The 21,598-nt window shown below is 38.5% G+C and overlaps 2 protein-coding genes across 4 annotated transcripts; both read right to left on the bottom strand.

Moving 5' to 3' along the window:
• Nucleotides 1–2,991: 2,991 nt before the first annotated feature.
• On the bottom strand, nucleotides 2,992–13,700 carry LOC113059162 (calpain-9-like). Its single transcript, XM_026227487.1, has 20 exons — nucleotides 13,382–13,700; nucleotides 12,071–12,140; nucleotides 10,400–10,518; nucleotides 10,191–10,324; nucleotides 9,911–10,079; nucleotides 9,738–9,821; nucleotides 9,552–9,637; nucleotides 8,974–9,051; nucleotides 8,698–8,858; nucleotides 8,397–8,554; nucleotides 8,086–8,294; nucleotides 6,642–6,678; nucleotides 6,269–6,349; nucleotides 4,731–4,788; nucleotides 4,579–4,643; nucleotides 4,368–4,436; nucleotides 4,195–4,273; nucleotides 3,974–4,090; nucleotides 3,743–3,801; nucleotides 2,992–3,424 (listed from the first exon to the last, which is right to left on the bottom strand). The coding sequence occupies exons 1-20, from the start codon at nucleotides 13,586–13,588 to the stop codon at nucleotides 3,398–3,400; spliced, it is 2,067 nt and encodes a 688-aa protein (XP_026083272.1). The 5' UTR covers nucleotides 13,589–13,700; the 3' UTR covers nucleotides 2,992–3,397.
• Nucleotides 13,701–13,810: 110 nt separating this feature from the next.
• taf5l (TAF5-like RNA polymerase II, p300/CBP-associated factor (PCAF)-associated factor) lies at nucleotides 13,811–21,303 on the bottom strand. Of its 3 annotated transcripts, none has more exons than XM_026227697.1 (7): nucleotides 21,152–21,303; nucleotides 20,234–20,375; nucleotides 20,041–20,145; nucleotides 19,764–19,957; nucleotides 17,409–17,555; nucleotides 16,877–17,305; nucleotides 13,811–15,885 (listed from the first exon to the last, which is right to left on the bottom strand). In XM_026227697.1, exons 2-7 carry the CDS (start codon nucleotides 20,370–20,372, stop codon nucleotides 15,088–15,090), a joined length of 1,812 nt encoding a protein of 603 aa, XP_026083482.1. In that variant the 5' UTR covers nucleotides 20,373–20,375; nucleotides 21,152–21,303; the 3' UTR covers nucleotides 13,811–15,087. The 3 variants fall into 3 exon arrangements, with proteins under 3 accessions (XP_026083482.1, XP_026083565.1, XP_026083400.1); XM_026227780.1 differs by having other exon boundaries at nucleotides 19,764–19,954; nucleotides 21,156–21,303; XM_026227615.1 differs by having other exon boundaries at nucleotides 21,156–21,302.
• Nucleotides 21,304–21,598: the final 295 nt, after the last annotated feature.

Here is a 21,598-nt window from a genome sequence, read left to right as displayed (position 1 = left end):
GTGTTTGTGTGTTTTTAAGCGCTAATAATGCTTATGTAACCCCCATCCATCCCTATGAACAAACATCTAATAACCTCTGAAATGTGTTTTAATCATGACATGCAGATTATTATAAAGATCAAATAAACAAAATACATCTGTGTGCTTTATTAGTCATATTTACTGTGAATTAGCTCGATGATTCTCAACGCTTTAAAAACCTATTAACATGTCACTCTTACAGTAGGTATTACTTGTTAAGATTAGCAAATTCAATGTCAATTCACAACATTAATTGATGTCATAGCCTTACTGTTATAAATGTAGTATGCTTGCTTGTTTCACTGTGCTGTAGGCGATCTAGATATATATGACACAGAGACACAAACCCTATCTGAAATTTGGTTCACATGCAAAATGGATGACGATTTGAATTGGAAATTTAACACGCAGTGAATCTGATCAGTCTCTTTCCTTCTTTATCTGTATAATGAAATGACTGAACAGTTTATTAAATATGAAACATGATGTGAGGCAGATTTCTTCACCTTTGGAGGGTCCTGGATCAGTGTGTGCCGGTTGTAGAGTTTGGAGTATGTGCCTGAGAGAGAAAGATGAACATGATCATAAGAATAACCAGGATGGCCACAAAAAAAACAAAAAAAAAAAACACACAAAATAAATTATAATTGCCTTTCTGGACACTTTTAATTAAATATTTATTTACTGACCCCAAACTTTTGAATGGTACTTTATTCTAATAATAAACCGGTGTAGTCATCCATCAAGACACAGCCCTATCTGAGATCTATGGTTTTGTTTATGAATCGACCAGTGAATCAGGACAGCCAATGAGGTATGATCTGAAATAGAGTAAATGTTTTTCTACAGGACTGATTCTGATCTCTAAACCCACTTCCTCTTCAAACTCAGATGTGAAAACAGACGAGGGCAGTCTGATGGAGGCTGTCTGCATGAATGATAAACATCAACATAAAACATCAGAGTGTCATCAAAACACAAACAGAACAATGCCCATCATCTGCAGGAAATGCAATCGGACCATAAAGTAGTTTGTTGTAACCCTCACTATAGCTGCACGCATATTTTCAGTAAAAATAACTGAGAGATGTGTACACATTTTTGTTCCCTAACAACACCTACTTTTGTTGAAAGAGCAAGTAACAAAACCTGATTCCCAGCTGATGTGATGGCTATTAATAAGAACTTCCTCAATTTCATGTTTTCATTTAAAATATGTCCACACAAAATAATGAAGCCCTGTGCAAAAATTCCAGTCAGAAATGAACAGGCTTTTTAAAAATAGCTTATAAATTCATTATGTTATATTACCTCATAATGTTATATTACCACCAGATCTTCCTATGATCAAAAATAATAATAATAAGTTGATAAAAAAAAAAGACTGAACTCAGTATTTGGTGATAATGTAGCCAAAGGAGACATTTCCAGGAAATGTTTTATTGGCCGGACATTTTTGACCAGGACTGCCAGAAGTATAAAAAAATATCTTTCTGTGCTGTGTTACACAGAGAAATAAAATCCTTCAGGTTTAGAATGACATGAGGGTGAGTATTTCCATTTTTTTGTATGGACTACTCTTTTAAAGGTGCAGTATGCATTTTAAAAATGGGATCATCAGTGGCACGTTTAGAATATATTGTGAGAAATGGAGATCTAAGGGCTGCATGGAGGAGCTGCTGCTGAAGGGTCTTCCTCCATGTCCTCTTCAACCTCTGCAGGTTTTGGTCTTGTGTCTCTGCACAAGCGAGGAGCTGTGGGCTGGGACGTCTATCTCAGGTGCTTCAGGTACACAGTCCGGGGGTGGCATTTTAAATGTCATGCCTGCGTAACCGGTTTCGTGTGTTTGTTTTACCCTGCAGCAGGAAGAGGGACATGCTGAGGTGCCGTCTCATCTGCACTTCTGTTCACCAGGTGCAAGGACACTGCGTTCTTCTCATTGATGAAGGCTTTCTTCTTTTTGTAAGACTGGAGGCAAGCAGTTCACAAATATAATTCAGCCAACACACATATCTCATATGCTGCTATAGCAGGATCATTTGAGTCACTTTGGGGTAGATTTTATTTAATCTTTGTGTGTTTGGGCCAAATGTTTTACAATAAACACATTAAATATTATATTAAGACTGCTTGCTGTCTTACTAAAACATAAAACTGAAGCATAAACCTTCACTGAAACAAGTCTGTATTTCGTGTTTACATGACAAAGTTATTTAATAACTAACAGGGTAGTGATATACACACGTACTGGATTCACCTTGACAGCTATTAAATATGTAAAAAAACAAAACAAACAAAAAACAGAAGTTTCCACCATCCTTACAAGTATTACTAATGTATTATCCGAGCGTTTTTATTTCAGGCATAAAGTGATTTCAATAGTATCAACGTCATGAAAAATAAACAACGAGGAAATAATCCTTCTGTCAGAAACACGTGGACTATTTTTGAGACCATACCATCTGGATTGACTGAAGGAGGAACGATAGTCCTGTTATTTAAACAACATGTATCATTTATATATGATGCTTTTTGTTTATATGTTTTAAAATTATATATTGAAGCTGGTGTACGACCGTGCTAAAGGGCGCGACCCGACCGTTATAGGGACGTGACGTCGTACTGATGATGACGTTAGACGCTACTCGACAAATTCTGCTTTTCTAAGAAACGTATTAAATGGTTAACTTTTATATTCCAACTCACATTACATTGGCTTTTTGTCATTTAATCTAGTCATGTTTTCTATGTTTCTTGTGTTTTTATTGTGTCTGTTCCAGTGCCTGTTGTTTTGATTACAATATTTTATATATATATTTATGAATCCCCTTCATTGGTATGTTCCTTCATTTTTTTTATTTGAATATTTGCTTGAATTGCTTAAAATGTTTACAATGTTAACCAGGAATACGTTGGCCATTTTTTTTTTTTTTTTGGTGTCGATTTTAATGACAGAATGCTTGAGCCTTGTTTAATCTTAAAATATTTTTATTAAACACTTCAGTTACTGGATGCTCTATCACAGCTCCTCCATAACACTAGCCAAAGTACATTATTGTCATTTTTATATTCCTTATTTTGTTAATTCCTGCATGCACATTTCAAGACGAAAACCCAACGGTTTAGCAGCTCTGTGAATACTACAACATCTTGCAATCATTAAATATTCTTGCAACATCCATTAAGTAAAGTGCCATCAGGAACACAACACTGGAGAATTTGTTCAAAATGTAATTGCAGTAAAACTTTCAAGTAAATCAGTACTCGGTAGCAATGGGAAAGACCCCACAAACAAACACAAATGTGTAAAGAGTAATTCAGCAAAACAGTGGAAATCCACAGTGGCACAGCTGACTCGATCACATTTGTTGAATCCTCAGATGTTCATGGACAACATCAGGAACTGTGAAGAAATGAACATTTGTTTGTTACTTTGACCTCACTGCGTGTTGCAATGATGAAAAGTAGTAACTCTACTTACTAAAATATGTATGAAAGGAGCTCATAAATGTATAAACGAATTTTGAAAGCAATGTTCCTTAAAATCTTTCCAAAAGTTGTTAAATAAGGAAATAACTAACAACTACCAGAAGGAGGAGAGTTAACATTTCTGAAAAAACTTGTAGCTCATGCATTGCAACTCTATTGCAAAAAATAAATAAATACTGTTATGCCTTTTTCTTTTTTTACATTTACAAATCATAATAATAAAAAGTTTTACCTGCATCATGTTCAGACTGATCGCTCCTTTCTTTTGACTATCTAAGGCCTGGAAAATGCCTGTAACATATGTTCAAAATTCAGATTTATATGCCAAGCTTTATTTACACTCCACATGTTTTGGAACATAGTGAATATTGTTTATAAATCACATAAAAACACAAAAATTCCAGCATTAGACATAGTAGAAATTAAGTCTAAGACTATTAGTTAATGCATCATCATAACGTACGGAACATGTTCTCCAGACGCACGATGCACGTCAGGTAGTCATCAAAATCAATCTCAAAGTTTTCATCCGCAAACCGCAGGCCCAGCAACTGCAAAAGCTTATTGTTCAACTGCATGCCTGAATGAAGAAAACACACCAGTTCAGATAAAATACTGCTTTCTAACTGATTGGGTTTTAATTGCACAGTAATGGTTCATGATGGGACTGTCCCGTGTGTTTACCTGCAGCATTAAGAGCACTGCGGAGCTCGTAGGATGACATGCGTCCAGAACGATCCGTATCGTAAGACAGGAACAGCATCTACAACAGCACACCACACAACTTTACAGTTCCCATTCTGAGAAACACGGTGATATTCTGGAAGACGGTAACTAATGAGTAAATGTTAGCTTACGATCCATTTCTTCAGTTTATCCCAGAAGACTTTGAACTCTTCGAACTCCAGCATTCCGGTGTTATCCACCTGGACTCGATTCAGGAAAACTCCATGACAGTGGCTCGAAATAATACTCCCATATCAAAGAGAGTGTTAGATTGTGTGATTAAACAATGCAGAAGTGGGTTAGTTTAGACTAATAGCACATGCACAGCCTTTGAAAGGATACATCCATCAGGTTGATGATGCTGTGGCAGGTATTGAGCGTCAAACCATCAAACTTCACCTCTTTTCCTGCAGAGAGACGGATGCATGGCATGTTGGATCTTTATTGTATTATTGGTTTTGGATTAAAATGCTTGAAAATGGTGGCAGACTCACTTCTGCTCAGAACATTGTTCAGCACGTGCTGCAGTTCTCTGGCGCTGATGGCATTATCCTACAGGGAGAGATGGGGAATAGTGTAAAACATACTGTAATTCACAATTACACCAGACGAGGGCATGCTCAATCTGTTTTAATATCGAAGTGCCATCACTGCACCACCACCAGGACTGGGGTATATTACTTACAATTTGTCATCTGTTACTTATTCCAAATGACAGGACAAAAATATTAGTTAGTTTATAACGTAATCCATTACATTACACATTTTAGGTAATATAAACAGACTAGATTTTGATTACTTTTGACCCATGTCATTTATCACAGTGATTTAAATAGGATAACCCTGTACCACAATGATGCAAAAGCACAAAGCGTCATAACTCCTAAACTGTTTAGGAGTTAAATGAAAAGCCAACAATTAAAAAAAAAAAAAAAAAAAAAAATTATTTGATGTTTACCTGCATGTCATGTGACCAACAGACAACATCAAGAGAACGATGAAAATGCAAATGTGATACTTTACTATTCAATATTTAGTTGAAAATCTCAGGGGCACTTCAGGTAAATATATCAGGTGAAAGAGACACAGATGACAAAGGTTTGGGAATGCCTGCATTACATGTTAAGTGAAGTGAAGTGTGAAGTGAAAGTGACATTCAGCCAAGTATGGTGACCCATACTCAGAATTTGTGCTCTGCATTTAACCCATCCGAAATGCACACACACAGAGCAGTGAACACACACACTGTGAGCACACACCCGGAGCAGTGGGCAGCCATTTATGCTGCGGCGCCCGGGGAGCAGTTGGGGGTTCGATGTCTTGCTCAAGGGCACCTAAGTCGTGGTATTGAAGGTGGAGAGAGAGCTGTTCATGCACTCCCCCCACCCACAATTCCTGCTGGCCCGAGACTCAAACTCACAACCCTTCGATTGGGAGTCCGACGCTCTAACCATTAGGCCACGACTTCCCCTTAAACATGTGAACACGTGAAGCCTTCCAAAGCTATAGTAATACATGGTTAAAAAACCTACTGAGTGATAATTCAGATTAAAATTAATTTGTTCATCAGTAGTTGATGCAATGTTGAAATGCTTCAGAAACCTGAAATGATTTCTGTAAATCCAGTGGTCTTTTTGTGAATGTCCACAAAACTGGACTTTCTGAGTGTACATAATCAGTAGGTTATTTTAGAAAGGAACATTTTAAAGAAATTAGGGAGAATCAATAAGTTATGAATAATTTTTTGTTATTGAGTGAATAATAGGCCTATGTAATCCATAAAAAACTAATCTGATTACCAGTATTTTAAAATGCAATTTACACTTTTTGTAATCCAGATTACGTGTAATCATTTACTGACGCAGCTCTGCGCGATCACACATTAGCTGTCATGTGGGTTAATAGTCACGTGATGCGCAGGTGAAGATTTTTATACTTTATTTTAATTTGACATATTTGGGACTCAGCTAATTATGTGTTTTTCTTCGACACTGCAGTAGACGGTCGACTGGAGTTCATCACAGTTTCGTACCGATCCAGCGATCTGTTCAAACAGTCTCCTCAGGCCCTTCTCCTCATCCGTCTCCTCCTCAGGTGGGTTTGGCTTGGGCGGCTGCGCAGATCAGATACAAACACACTTTTAGCATACAATTATGTTTTGAACTATTTATGTCTTATAAAAAACAAGACTCTAAATCCCCCTTTGACAAATCTTGTCCTGGAGGTCTGATGTGCTCCAACCCTGATCAAAGTCACCTGCCTGTGATTTTCTAATGATCCCAAACACTGATTAGCATTGATTAGCATGCTCAGGTGTGTTTGATTAGGGTTATAGCTCAACTCTGCAGGACAGTGGATCTCCAGGTTCAGATTTCAGGAACCTTGCTCTAAATGATCCGACTCACCTCTGGCAGATCTGCTTGAATGGTGTTTCCCATCTCACTGCAAACACAAAACACATGACATTGGTGTAAAAATAAATCTGAATTTATTTTACTTGAAATTTAAAAGTATACATTTGAGTATACTACCTCACTGACCACCATTTAAAATGTTTGTTTCTGTTTTTGAGTTTTACTTTATAGAAATATATATTTTTTAAAATTGCACTGAAGCAAACACCCATTTTCATAAATGAATTCACTATGCATTTACACTGCATGGTTCAAGTGACTCAATTCCGATCATGTGGCATAGAAACTATTCCGGTTTTCTCAGATCGGATTCAGGCTTCATTCATATGTGGTAATAAATCGGATATAAATCAGATGCGTGCATTTGCGTGTGCCATGTAAGCAGACAAATCAGATACTCAGTAGAACAATGCAGAGGTTTCATGTCTTTTAAGTCTTTGGGGCAAAGAGACAGTGTTATTACAGAAATAAATCCGTGTCTGAAGATATTTTATGAGAAATGGGGAGGCACGGTTTTAAGCGCTCTTGACTACAGTGCCAATGTAAGAAAAAAAGCTTGAAAAACAAATACAAAAGCAAAACACTGTATAATTTTATTTGCATTTGTACCATTTTATTTCATGTTGTTTTACTTCCTTTTCCAGATCAGAAGGTCTACATTCGGTAGTTTCATCAGTGTATAGTGTGAATGCGAAAATTGGATACAAGTAACTTTTAAAAGATGATGTAAGTGGGTCGTCAAAAGAATATACCATATTTTCCGGACTATAAGTCACACTTTTTTTTCATAGTTTGGCTGTTCCTGTGACTTATAGTCAGGTGCGACTTATTTATCAAAATTAATTTGACATGAACCAAGAGAAATGAACTAAGAGACATGAACCAAGAGAAAACATTACCGTCTCCAGCCGCCAGAGGGCGCTCTATGCTGCTCAGTGCTCCTGTAGTCTACACTGAACACATATAGACAGTAATGTTTTCTCTTGGTTCTTGGTTCTAAATAAATGCGACTTATAGTCCAGTGCGACTTATATATGTTTTTTTCCTCCTCATGACATATTTTTGGACTGATGCGACTTATACACTGGTGCGACTTATAGTCTGAAAAATACGGTAGTCAGAAAATCGGATTTGGGCATCAAGACCCGCAGTGTACATGCAGCCATATAGTGCAATATAATGCTTATGATGTCATTTAAACTACTTTCATAATACTACTAGTGCATTTCTGTGTTTTCTGGAGCTGCATCAATATGTTCACCATAAGCTGCATGAAGATTTATTTTTTTAAATCTCATTATGTGGTCACAGAAAAAACAGCAGCATTTGAGTTTTTGAATTACATAAGTAAATGGGAGTAAACTTTCGTTTTTGGGTGAAATTTTGCTTTAAAATCTGTCTGATATGACCCTGGGGATTATTTGCATGGACGTACATGGCTCCGGCTTTGTTCTCGGAGAAGATCCGGATCAGGAAATCAGCCTCGTGGTGCGGCTGGAAGGTGGTGGGCACCAGCAGGTAGTTTCCTGGTGGGATTTTGAAGCGTTCGGACACCTCCCTCATGTTGACATAAGAACGGCTCCGTGCTTTGGTGCCGTTGTAGCGGAAAAAGTCCTTCCCCTGGTGGTCTTGATCATCAGGAGCCTATGGGCACAGTAAGTGAGCAAGTCAGACGTCAGTGAAGCGAGAGGAACTACAAGCAGTTCTCCAAACCCATCTTCCAAAACAGCATTATATCTCTCGCACCTCGTAAATGGCAAAGCCAATGGTCTCCAGATCAAGCCCCTCTTTCCTGAGCCGACGGCGGTTCTTCTGCATCAGGGCCACAATGACGCTGCACAGCTTGTCACCCTCATCCGGATGGTCCAGGCGAAGCTTAAACTGCGGGTTTGTCCAGAATGTGTCTGAGAAGGGAAGATTGAGATCAAGAACACAAATATAGGTCTAAGGAACTCTAAATAATGGCCATCATGTATAATCAATAGTTTGGATTAGCATGCAAATGTTTATGATGAAATGTATGTGAAGTTAGCCATGTGGCACTGACCGATGTAGTTCCTGCAGCCGCCAGCGGTGGAGCCCCTGATCCAGTTGCCCTCAAACAAATTCACTTCCCACTTCTTACTAACGTCGTCCGACAGAGAGTCCGCAGTCAGGTTACAGATCTCGATTTTATCATAGTTGGCTTTGAAGTCCCCGAACTCCATCCTGCAACACAACAAATCATGTTAGTTCTGAATGAGCTCACACTGATTCTCATGTGAAAGTGACTATATGAGGAGTCAGTCTCGTGTGAACTGGATGTCTAATGGGTCGTATGTACCAGAACTCGCCATCATCCAGGGAATTGTGCAGAAGACGTGTCTTCTCTGAAGTGTCAATGGCGTTCCATTCCCTGGAGCTGAAAGATGAGATTTAAATAATAAAAAGTTGCCTCGTTTGGGGAAGCCTGTGGCTCTTTTATCCTATATACTAGATGACTTGCCCCTCACTGTACAAAAACGAAATGCAATAACAATCGCTGTCATGTTATCTTGCATTTGGAAGTGGATGGATGTTTGTGGATGTAATTATACAAAATCATTCTGACTTTACATTCTGTTGAGGCAAAGTCAAGTGAATTTTCTTGTGCATCCATGAATTTATTTAGTAAATTGGTTTCCATCATAGTTTATCGGCATGTTTTCTTATTGAATTGAAAAAAATTATCCACCTCATTTGTTTTTTTTAAGTGCACATTTTAGGATCTTGCTGTTCACATCCAGCTTTTTCCATGCAATCACCCAAAATTCACATAAAAACTGGTTGGAAACATAGGTAATGACACAAAATCTGTATGAGGCTTCTTACTGATTACTCTTATTATGAGATTTTGATCATTTTTAATAAATGGACGCTTACTTGTCGCTCCAGGGTCCGTTCCACTCCACCTGACCCCAGGGGTTACGAATACGAATCAGCTGGACCTTTGCTCCTCTGTAGTTGACCTGAGGAGACGAGATGAAAGAGATGATGTGTAAATCTGAGCAAAGAAAAGAGAGATGATGACAATTAACCTCTGGTTTGAATGAGGTTTGCTGTGGTTACCTCCTCTACTCCAGTGATGGAGTAAGCGTGGCCTTTAACCAGACCAGTCGTGGTTTGGGCTTCAGATTCAGCAGAACTTGTGATCTAGTGATACAAAAACACCAACATCTGGAATTCAGGAACAACAGAATGAGCCACTGATCTCACTTTGAGTCCAACAAAGCTTTGCTTACATCGATGGAGCAGCCGAGCATTGATCCTCTCTCCACAGCTTTCTTGAGGATGAGGAAGAGGTTGCTGGGGGGGTTCTTCGTCTCGAACATCTCGCCCACGCCTCCCGTGAAGTCCTCCATCGCCTCCATGGTGCTTCCTCCTTTCAGGGCTTCATAGCTGCCGTTCAGCCTGAGAGAGACGCACAGGAGATGATTGACTTACACAAACATGCTTGAGGCCTCAAAGCTAGATGCGAGAAGAAGTCAATGTGTATCCTGTTTGGTAAACTCAAGTGCGTACTTGGCATAGGCCTTCTCCAGAAGTGCACTCCAGAACTCAGTTTGGTCAGCGGAGTGGACGAACACCAGCTTGCTCCTCACACACGGGAGTCTGTCGTCTACCACCACGTCCAGCCATTTATTATGCTGCCAGAACTACACAACAAGGGGAGTTTGCTCAGGGGTCAAGGTCATTGGGAAACGGTAGAGTGTTCAGAGAGTGGGACTCACCTGGAAGTGGAAGATTCCAGCGTAGCCGCGATCGAAGTCCTGATCATGTGGTACGACTCTCCTCAGGGTGTCCTCGTTGATGGTCAGGGAGGCGATCGCTGCCAACAGCCAGCAGTCTCCTGCATGGAGATCATCACATGATCAGTTTTAGTGCATCACAGTGTTGGGGGTAATGCATTACAAATAACCCAAGTTACTTTTTTTTTTTTTTTTAAGTAGTAATGCATTATTTTTTTTTTCTCTAGTTTTTTTTCTTAAACTTACAACAAAGTTACTCTTTTTAAATAGCATAAGTTACTCTGTTTTCTCATTTATCACTGACATCTGTCCACCTGTTGAAAGAAAATGTGTGTGAGGTACTTCCTTCAGCCTGAGGCTTGTTTACTTCCGCTTTGGTGTGAAAGGGCTCTTAAAGTTGCCAAAAATATAAATTTGTCATGTCAGTAGTAGATTATTCTGTTATTCAGTAATGTGATATATCACTGTAATGAATATGCATGATACTGTTATCGTGGGCACTTCTAAATACTGTGAATAATTATATATTACAAATTATTCAGAATTTGGAATGCATTTTCAGAATACTTTTTCCATCAACTGGTCAAAATGCGCATCACAGCTGTACGCTGCTTGAAAGACACGTGTGTGCTCTGATGTAAACAAGCAGCATGAGAAGCACATGAGGAACACGTGAGAGACATGCTGAATGAAAGCACACTCACTCTCTGACAGCAGATGGCGCTAAACTTCAGAAAATGCAGCCCTTACCCAGTAAACCCCATAAATAAAGCAGCTGCCCTACTTTCTAAAACACATTTAAATAATTTAAAATAGCCGTTCAGATTTTATGGATTTGCTATGGTGTTCATCACAGCACCAAATACTTAAATATTTAAACTTAATAGGCTATTATTTTCAAACTTTTTTGTTTTTCATTTTAATCTGGACTACAATATGCCAAAGATATTCTTTGAAAGTTAATTCATTGGTTAATATAAACTGGCAATGAAAAATTAATCTGAACATTCATTAATCTTAGGTATTCCAATATTTAATAACACGTTGTTAAAATTGAAAGTTGCTGCTGTGTTAATGAGCTAACATGAAGTAAGACTTGTATTTTTGAACAAAGATTAATAACTTCTGTGGCAAATGTAGCTATTGCTCATTGTGAATCTTAAAGGTTAACTAATGAGGTCTTATTGTAAAGTGATACCGATTGGTCTTTATAGTTCTTTTGCACTTTAATCTGTGTAAAACTTTTAACTTTATATTTTTTCTGTATTGCATTATTGAATTCAAATGTTCAGTTATTTATATTATTAGAAAAAAGTTATTTAACCTGTTATACTGTATTATGACCACTTTTTTTAAACTGAATTTCAATACAGTGATAATACCGTATACGTGATAAAAGCATTAGCAATTGATCACAACAGGAAAATTTGATACCGACATATCCTTATGAAAAAGTAAACTGCATTACTTTCCATAAAAAGTAACTAATGCAATTAGTTACTTTTTCATGGAGGGATGCAATATTGCAATGCATCACATTTAAAAGTAACTTTCCCCAACACCGATGCATCATTTCATTGTTTGGTCATTGGAAGGGTTTTGATCAGATTTGGGTTTCATTTTGTCATAATCTGAAATGAGAGGACCGCATACCCAGTTGGCCCTGACAGATGTCTGTCCTGGTCGCTCCTCCTGTGATGAATTTGGGGTCTTTGCAGATTTCCTGAATTTGAACAAATCAGGAGAAAATATCGGTCAATCAAATCAAATAATAATGTCCATCCGTAACGCTATCCATTTATCCATCCATCCAGATAAGCAAAAAACATCAATCGTTTAAAAAGCATCCATCCTTTTTTTGAAGTATCTTGAATGCAATAATGACAGAAGAATTGGTAACACTGAGGATTTTTTACATAACAGTATTTTAAATTTGAACTATTTTTATGGACATTTCACGAAGGTACAACACATCACATGATCTGCCGTTAGTGTAGATCTAATGAAGTGTTTGATTCGAGACAGAGGGAGACGTCTGAACGCCCATGATGCCTGTGTGAGGTGTGTTCACATTCTAACACAAGCCCACAGTCTTCACGCACTGCATATCTAAAGTCGCTCTGCAGGAACGCCCTGGAATGAAATGCAGAAGTAGTTTCATCCAGAGGTCCTTAAAGTTTTACAAGAGTGAAAGAAGGGTGTGGATCATCTTATATCATGTCACAACCACTGATAACCTGTTCTTAAACTCAACCCAGTAGTCTCTTTCCAACTGAATAAAGCCTACATCCACTTTCCATTGGATCACTCTTGACTAAATAAACAGTGCGCATTCTGTGCATGCCATAATTCCATTTGCATTCATGACCTGCTGCATGGCTTCATAAGTGTCTTTAATGCACAAATATGACCTCTGTTTCGATGTTACACATTGACACTCAAAGGAAGCTGAAATGTTAGGAAATAGAGCACTGGTGTGTGTTCATAAAGCGAGCAGCATGGTTGATTTGAAGACTGGAATTATCCTGAGAACTTGTGTAACGGGTTTTAAAGTGCTTTCATTGCATTCTAAATTATGCAAATTGTGCATAAAATCAGAAGTCATGTATCCTAAGGGTCAAAAATCTAAATTGGAATGTATGTAATACTACAGTGAAAACATTAGTAATTAGGCCTGCTAACCATTAAAAAAACACTTCATTCATTCATTCATTCATCTAACATCCATCCATAAACGAACAGGAAGAGCATCACAGAGAAAGAAATGCCTCACCCCATCCAAAAACTGGATTTTTTTTTTTTTTTACATTAATAAATCCCCTTTGAAAATAAAATGACCAGTTATGGCACTAAATAGTTCTGTCAGAAATGTGACTGAATTTTGAAAATCGTCTGATACTTTTGTATCGAGATAAAGATAGTTCTACACATTTGTCAACTTTATGCTCCACCGATTACACTTACCCCTGGCCTCTTCCATTCAAAGTTAATGGGGACCCTCTGGCTGTAGAAGAGCGAGTCGCCCACAGCTGGGAAATCTGGATCCTCAAACAGCTTCCCCTTCTGCAAACACTCCTGGCGGAGCTGTTCATACGTCTTCCCGTCCGCCTGTGTGCTGTCCACTAGTGTCGCCTGCTTCGAGCCACTCGGCAGAGTCACGCTGTAGGGCATCTTCAAACCAAAACCACAGACAGGACACTCGTCTGGAGCGGTGCGCTTGTGTTTGAGAGGAGTTCAGCCAGAGCGGCAGACAGGCTCGTCAGGTAGACGTCACACCCATCAAGAGCAGAACAGGTTTGGGAGAAGCAGCCCAGCCTGTGTGTGAGGAAGTGGACGGCAACCTGCTTGATAACTTTACTATAGTAACATCAAAAATGAGATCCAGACAGCCAGGAAATATTACAAAAGTATATTTACAAGTATCAGGATGAACCAAACACTTGTTCTGTTTTTACAGGAAGCAAACTACAAAGGCTTTTCTTCTTCACGGTTAAAGACAAAGGTCCCATGATTGTTTTATTGACCAACAGGGACACAAAAGAAAATCAATTCAAACAGAGAAACTTAACTTGCTTTGTACAAAACTAAGTGCAGGGTTGTGAAATCAGATTCAAGGAAACACTTCATTCAGTCCACCCTTGAGTTATGTTCTTACAAAAGACAAACGGTGAGGACTGTATCTCACACCTACAGTAGGATGTATCCAGTTTATCTGGCTTCCTGGTGAACGTCCAGGAGAAGAGCTTGAGAGGTGCTTTCAGAATTACCTTTACAAACATAAGCCAGCAACAAAACAACAGCAACAGAAAAGAGCTGAACTGAAAGATACAAACATGGAAATAATGACCTAACTCTTTTCAGGAAAAAAAGATTTAATACAATATCTAATATTTACATCTGTATGAGAACAGCAGGCTGCACCTCTGTCCTTTAGAGGCATCATCATACATAATAACAAAACTGAGCCAAACATCACCAGCACGCTCACTTTACAAAACACAACCAAAACCCATCAAGAACACGTCCAGGACATATTTCACCTAAAGAAAAATTAGAAATATATTTTGCTCAAAGAAAATAAAGTCTAATAAGATTGTTGTTTTTTTTTATTGTTGTGCCATTTTATTTTTATGCCAATTTTATGTCTCCCAAATTCTTAAAGTAATAATACTTTTTTGTACTTCCTTTAATAAAAAATAATAATAATACTGCAAATTATGAATTTATAAATATTTGTTGAACTACGTTTTAATTTATGCAGAATTATTTCATGGTTACCATATTACACCACTGATATATCAACAATTATAATTTTTATTGTAAAACATCTAGATGCATTAGAGAAAATAAACTTATGTGCTCTATTTAGTTAAATCAACGAATTAAGAGCAATGCAACAAATACCACCCTGATAAATACCTTACCATTCAAATTACATCTAATTGTTTTTTTGTGCATTACAGAAACGCAAACTTGTGTTATAAAAATAATGCCAGAATGCAAAAAGATCATTTATGGTGCTAAATGGCTTCAAGGTGAACTGGGATGCATTTTGCCATTGAGTTTCCTGGAGCGGAAAAGACCCGATCTGAATCTGAATTATTTCTTCTGATTTTGGGGTGAAATATAACCTGAGCGTGTTTTGTTGAGATTGCCCCCCACACACATTCTCACTGTTCCTGTTTCTCCAGCGCCGTGCCCGTCACCAGCAGCAGGTTACAGGCCATGAACTGCACATTGAGGATGTTGCTAGTGCTGCCCGTGTACTGTCCGATCAGCTCGCTGCTGGAGCCGTCGGTGGGGGCGGTGCCGTGGGCGCTGCGGATGTCCCACACCCGCACAGAGTTGTCCATGGAGGCGGAGGCCACCAGGCTGCTGTCCTGGCTGAAGGAGAGGCTGGTGATGCTGTCGGTGTGACCCCGCAGGTCTTTGAACAGGGTGCCGGACGCCAGGTCCCACAGCTTCAGTCTCTGGTCCTCTCCGGCCGACGCCAGGTACTTACCGTTGGGTGAGAAGGCGAGCGACAGCACGGGTCCGCGGTGCCCCGTGAACAGCCTCACAGACGCCCCCTGCTGCGTGCTCCACAGGCGTACGGTTTTATCCGTGGAGCCCGTCGCCACGTAGTTGGAGTTGGGGTGGAATTTGACACAGTCGACGTCAGAGAGGTGTCCGGCGTACAGACGCAGAGGATAGGTGCGCGCGAAGCTCCAGAGGCGAGCCGTGCGGTCGTGGGACGCCGTGGAGAAGTACAGGCTGCAGGGACTGACGTCCACGTCCCAGACGGGGTAAGCGTGGCCACGGTACAGGACTGTATTGGTGAAGCTGTTCAGGTCCCAGAAGCGAATGGTGGAGTCCTCCGAACAGGACAGCAGGCCGGAGCCGTCCGTCAGGAACGCCGTGCGGTACACCGGACCGCTGTGAGCGCGCAGGGTCTTTATCTCACTGCCCGAGGCATCCTCATCATCTGCCTGATTACAAACAGAGATACGTGTGAATGACACAAGATGGATGAAAACACATTTAACTAAATCAATATGAAGATAATATAATAGCTAAAATAGTAAAAGAGAATCTCTACTGCTGTACGATTCATCTGCAGAGTGATTTTGAATCAATAACATTCATTTGTTTGTGGCTTTACTCAAAAATCTCATCATGCAAAGTTTAAAATCTTCCTGTTCTTATATATGTAAAATAATGCTATTTATTTGGCAATGTTTAGATTAATAAAAATGAATAAAACATAACTTATTAAAAATATATATTGTTAAATTATTGTAAATTATACTGTATTTTACTTAAACATTCTAAAATACTGGAAAAAGACTGTTTGGTTAAAACTAGGGTTTATTTGAATTTTCAGGAAACGTTCAGGCACATTAAATGAATGATGATCTGTGCCCTTAACTGATTATTTTATTGATTGATTTGATATTTAAAATCAACAAATAAAAAGCTGAAAACATATTACCATGATAAATACATTACTAATGAAATATTGTATATTTCATTCACTTATATTTCATTCATTACATTTTTTACATTGCAGTAATTAGAGTTTGTCTCACAAATAACATCAGAAACTTTAATGGCGATACATGGCTTAATTAGGCAAAAATAAGTAAATCAAGCTTTAAAATGTCTTCTATTTATGCATGTAAATAATGCATGGTTCTATTAGTACATTATATTGTTTTTAAAATATTGTTTATTTAGTCAATTAAGAGTTCATTTATTCTAAATTTCATTGCATTTTACTTCTACTTGAAAATAAAATAAGTTAAAAGTAAAATTTCTGTAAGCCATTTTAGAGCAAATAAATAGACACTTAAAACCGTCAAAAGACAGAAAAATACCCATCAGCTGCTATCATCAGATGTGCACACACACTGCTAATATTAATGAAGATCACCATTAGCTTCATGACACAAGAGAGACCGCCAGCTGTCAGTCACTCACCTCCTCCTCCAGCACGTCACAGGCCAGTCTTATTTTAGACACGTCGACCCTGTGAGGTCCTGCCTTCAGCTTCCTGGCCCGCAGACTCCACAGCTTCACGGCTGAGTTGTCGAAGCCGGCCGCCAGCAGACGGCTGTCCGGTGACACCTCGGCCGTGTTCAGCTGCTGATCCGTGTGCTGGAAGGCGTAGAAGCAGACGGTGGTGAGCGAAGGCGGACCTTCTCGCACACGCTTTATGCAGTCCTGCAGCGCCTCCAGCGCCACCTCGTTCTGAGGTAACCCTGCCGTGACCTCCACACGCTCCGCCCCCTCCGCCCCATCCCCCGCAGTCCATGCAGTGGAGGAAGAGGAAGTGGAGGTAGTGTTTCCTGCTCCTGTGCCTGCGCCGTACAGCTGGTAGTCGGTTCGGTGCGCTGCTGTCACCTCCACCTGAGACAACATGTGAGGAATGATACCAATTACAGAGAAGACAAAGACCTTTGTGGTGAAGGTCAACTGGTTTTCTGTGAGCAGTCCCTAGCTGAACTCTTACCTGCACGTGTGAGCTGAGCACCCAGCAGATGGCGCTGTTGTCATCGCTCTGCAGGTAACGCAGCAGGTAGCTGTACGCTTGATCCGTCAGGTGCACCACATACTTGTGATCCAGGAGCGAGCAGAGCTTAGGGTTTGAGCTCACATCCTGGAAGGACAAAAAAAAAAATAATAGTTTCAGCATGCTAGGAGATTGACAACTTCCCTGCCGCTGTGGAATACTGCATCCCACAATGCAATGCACCTACTATTATTCACTGTGTCCAGTGTTAATTTCGTTGACTAAATATTTTCGTCATTATTTTCGTCACAAATATATTTTTGCGGACGAAAACGAAACAAAAACTAAAATAGAAGGCACTGATGGAGACTAAAACTATGACTAAATTGATTGACATTATCGTCAACGAATAAAGGACGAGACGAAAATAGACTGTGACGAAAATCAAATCAGCAGACGGGAGAGATGCGAGGAATCAACAAAAGAACCGGCAAAACAGAACAGGCGAGACTGCATGAGAGAAGAGAACCAATCAGAGCCTGACTTATTGAGACATGAAGCGAAGGTTTTCAGTTTTTAAATGAGCTCCCGGGAAGACGGCATTCGAAGAGGTGATGTCTAAAAGAGCGACAAAATGTCCACAGCTCACTTCATGTTTGACGACGAACAAAACAAAACAAAGTGTAAAGCACGCGGAGCGCTCATTCGTGGCAAGAACACAACCAATTTGAAAAGACATTTACAGACGAGCCACCCGGACATTTTCTCAAATGTAATTTCACAACGATGTTCTTTTGTTTATTGAGCTAAGCAAAATTGGAATAGTGCAGTGCGTAGATGTTGTAGCATTAAATATTACGAACTGAAAAGTAATGTAAAATAGCCCCTTCTTCAAGTTAGATGAGAGCACAATACTAATACGTAATATCATGATAAATACATTTGATTAATACTAATGTTTAGTATATTTTATAATGTTCTACTTGTTGACAATATCACAAATATTTCTATATTAGTCATGTGAAACATGAATGTTCACATCCTATCATTATACATACTAATCTAGCAATATTGTAGTATTTAAAACATACAATATTGCTAGACAAATGAATACCTTATAAAATCTTGTTACTTTTTTTTATCCACCTAGCTCCCAACTTATTAAATATTTACTTTAAATGTATGCACTTATTGTTCAGCTCCGCTGTAAGCTTTAAGGTCCTGGACCTAACGTTATTTTTCTTTTATTGATGGTCAATTGGCAGCTTGTTATTGTTTACATTATCATGACAGTGTTTGTTGCTGCATAAAAGCTTTTGAATCGAAATAAAGACACAGTTGTGTTGAAATAAAGTTGAATTTGTGTTTTATATATTTTGGTTAAGTTTGTTTCCTATACCAGCTGTAAAAAATTGTCTAGTAAATCTGTTATTGATTTTAGTCTTATTTTAGTCGACTAAAATACCAAGCAGTTTTAGTCGACTAAAATAAGACTAAAATTAAAACAAATCAGATGACTAAAACTTGACTAAAACTAAAAAGAATTATAGTCAAAAGACTAAGACTAAAACTAAATTAAAATTTTGTGTCAAAATTAACACTGACTGTGTCACAAATAAACTGCACAATAAGCTACTAAAGCTCATGTTTATATTTTATATACTTGTATTTTAACTCAGCTATTACATTTAATAATTTATTTTATATAATGTAGAAATATACCTGTGCTTACAAGAAATAATATAAAATATAATAATAGATATACATGTACATTTTTATTTGTGTGTATAATATATATATTTTATATATGTGTGTGTATAAAATAAAATGGCAAAGTGTAAATAAAATAAAAATGGATTTTAAAATATAATTACATTTTTGGTTTGTAAATTCGTTTTTTTATTTTTTTATATACAAATATTTAGAAAGTGCTATATATAGATTATTTCCAAGTATACACACACACACACATTTTATATATATATATATATATATATATATATATATATATATATATATATATATAGAATGACCTATATTAATTATATACATTTTATTAAGAAATATGTTTGTTAGAAATATGCAAACTTGTTAATTTAGTGTAAATTTAATGCATCAAAGTAAATCTGACCTGCATTTTACATTTTTTATTAATTGATAACAGCTATCTGACCTCACACTTGTTTACTTAACTATGCATTATGTAAATTGAATTGAAGAACAAAGTTTGTGCATTTGGTGAGTAACCGATGCCTTATTGATGCATTAAAAATCTGTGTCACAAAGAATGAGAGCAAATGAAGTTTGGTTAGTCTCACCATGAACAGAAAAAGTTTTAACAGTAAAGTAACTGACCTGAGGCGTGACGACTCCTCGTAGCAGATCTACGATGGCTTTTTGCTCAGGGTCCTGCTGGAAGAATGAGTGGAAGCGACTGTAGAAGGAGTCCACCGCCCCCTTTAGGCCACAGCGCGCCATGTCCAGGTGCAGGTAGAGGAAGAGCGGGAACAAGACGCCGCTCACCTCCTTCACTAACGGTGCTTCTGCTTCTGAAACACAGAAAACGGCAGTTAAACCCAGATAAGATCTGGATTACAGCATCAGAAGAGAGTGTGCGTGTGTCATCTCTCACCCTGCAGGAAGCAGCGCAGTCTGGAGAACTGGGTCTCGTACTGCTGCGGGTCTGACTGACACGGGGCTGCAGACACCACGTTCACAGAGCTGGACTCCGTCTGAACTGCACACGCCAGAGAGAGAGAAGACAGGAGCATCGCTATTACTGTCATTTAGAGTTAAGGATCCGTGTTCATTTACAGAGTATTCACCTGTCAGACTGGCTGCCATCTCCTCAGCAGACTGGGAGAGTTTGGCCCCCTTCAGAGACCCATCTGTGTCTATATACTGCCTCCTCTTCAGGTACTGGGTCACTGCGTACTGGATCTGCTCGGTCCGAACCCGCTTCATCTCCTGAAGGAGACACGTAACACACACACAGCGTCATATCTCTCTTCACAGCACCCATTAATGGTGAAAGAATATTCAACATAAAGACTAAAGCTTGGATTTACAGCACCAGGGAATCATATCAATATAAATGTTTGACTCGATTTTAGGGAATCATAAGAATGCTTCAATTAATAATTGATTCAATTTCAGGGAATCATATGCTTGAATATCTTATTTGATTCTAGGGCATCATAAGCACTTTACATTTTTATTTGATTTCAGGAAATCATAAATTGCTTGATTATTTGATTTGATAGAATCATAAGAATACTTGAATATTTAATTCGATTTCAGAGAATCATAAAAATGCTCGAATATTTTATTTTATTGTAGGGCATCATAAGTATATTACATTTATATGATTCTGGGAATCAAAATAATGTTCCAATATTTGAGTTGATTTTTTTTAAAACATCATAAGAGTGCGCGAACATTCGATTCAACTCGGACGTTAAATTTTAACACGTCTATGATGCCTCATTATAGCTGCCTAGGTAGATAATGACTTGAGACACACACAGGAAAATAGGTTAATTTCTGCGCCATATAGCCACATATCAATTCTTTGATTATCTTGGAAGAGATTTAAGAAATCAATCAAGACTGCTCTCAGGATCCTGCAGGTCAAGTATGCGCGCGGCCTCAGTGACTGAGCTCATTATCAAACTCTGATCTCAAATACACTCGACTCGCAGCTGTTTAGATCTGTTTTACTGGTTATTAAAGCTGTTAAACACCTACTGCATACTCCGTGTGCGACAGTCCTGGAGAAAAGCGCAGTTCTAAGCCATGAAAGAGGAGTTCAAGAGAAGACTGCTGCTCCACACCGCAGCTCCATTGGTCACCCGCTCTCTTCTTCGGTGCATCCACTGAGAGCGCGCTGAGTCAGCGGCACAGCACTGCCATCTGGCGCAACGGCCGCATAAAATAACCATAATTAAATATTGTTATATTTATAACATCATATTTATCAAGTCACGATCTTTTTAAATAAATAACTTAAAGGTGTTCCTATTTTTTTATGAGACTTTTAAAATACATTTGCCTTGCAATGACCTTCAATTCACATCCCTTCAGTTAAAAACATACACACATATAAATTGAAACCTATATAAAATCAATAAAATCAAAATGTATACATAGAAAGACACATAATATTTTAAGTGACATTTGTATTACTTTTT

Source organism: Carassius auratus, chromosome 1 (genome assembly GCF_003368295.1).
Source record: "Carassius auratus strain Wakin chromosome 1, ASM336829v1, whole genome shotgun sequence".
Lineage (NCBI taxonomy): Eukaryota > Metazoa > Chordata > Actinopteri > Cypriniformes > Cyprinidae > Carassius > Carassius auratus.
This window is presented reverse-complemented; position numbering and strand designations above follow the sequence as displayed.

What these genes read in the sequence shown, in the direction of transcription:
- LOC113059162 (XM_026227487.1), bottom strand. Translation starts at nt 13,588, where the DNA reads ATGCCCTACAGCGTGACTCTGCCGAGTGGCTCGAAGCAGGCGACACTA. An exon ending in CTGGATGATGGCGAGTTCTG is followed by an intron (nt 8,859 to 8,973) that starts GTACATACGACC and finishes GTTGTGTTGCAG; the next exon opens with GATGGAGTTCGGGGACTTCA. An exon ending in GAACAATGTTCTGAGCAGAA is followed by an intron (nt 4,644 to 4,730) that starts GTGAGTCTGCCA and finishes GTCTCTCTGCAG; the next exon opens with GAAAAGAGGTGAAGTTTGAT.
- taf5l (XM_026227697.1), bottom strand. Translation starts at nt 20,372, where the DNA reads ATGAAGCGGGTTCGGACCGAGCAGATCCAGTACGCAGTGACCCAGTAC. An exon ending in GATGGCAGCCAGTCTGACAG is followed by an intron (nt 20,146 to 20,233) that starts GTGAATACTCTG and finishes TGGCGTGTGCAG; the next exon opens with TTCAGACGGAGTCCAGCTCT. An exon ending in GAGGAGTCGTCACGCCTCAG is followed by an intron (nt 17,556 to 19,763) that starts GTCAGTTACTTT and finishes TTGTCCTTCCAG; the next exon opens with GATGTGAGCTCAAACCCTAA.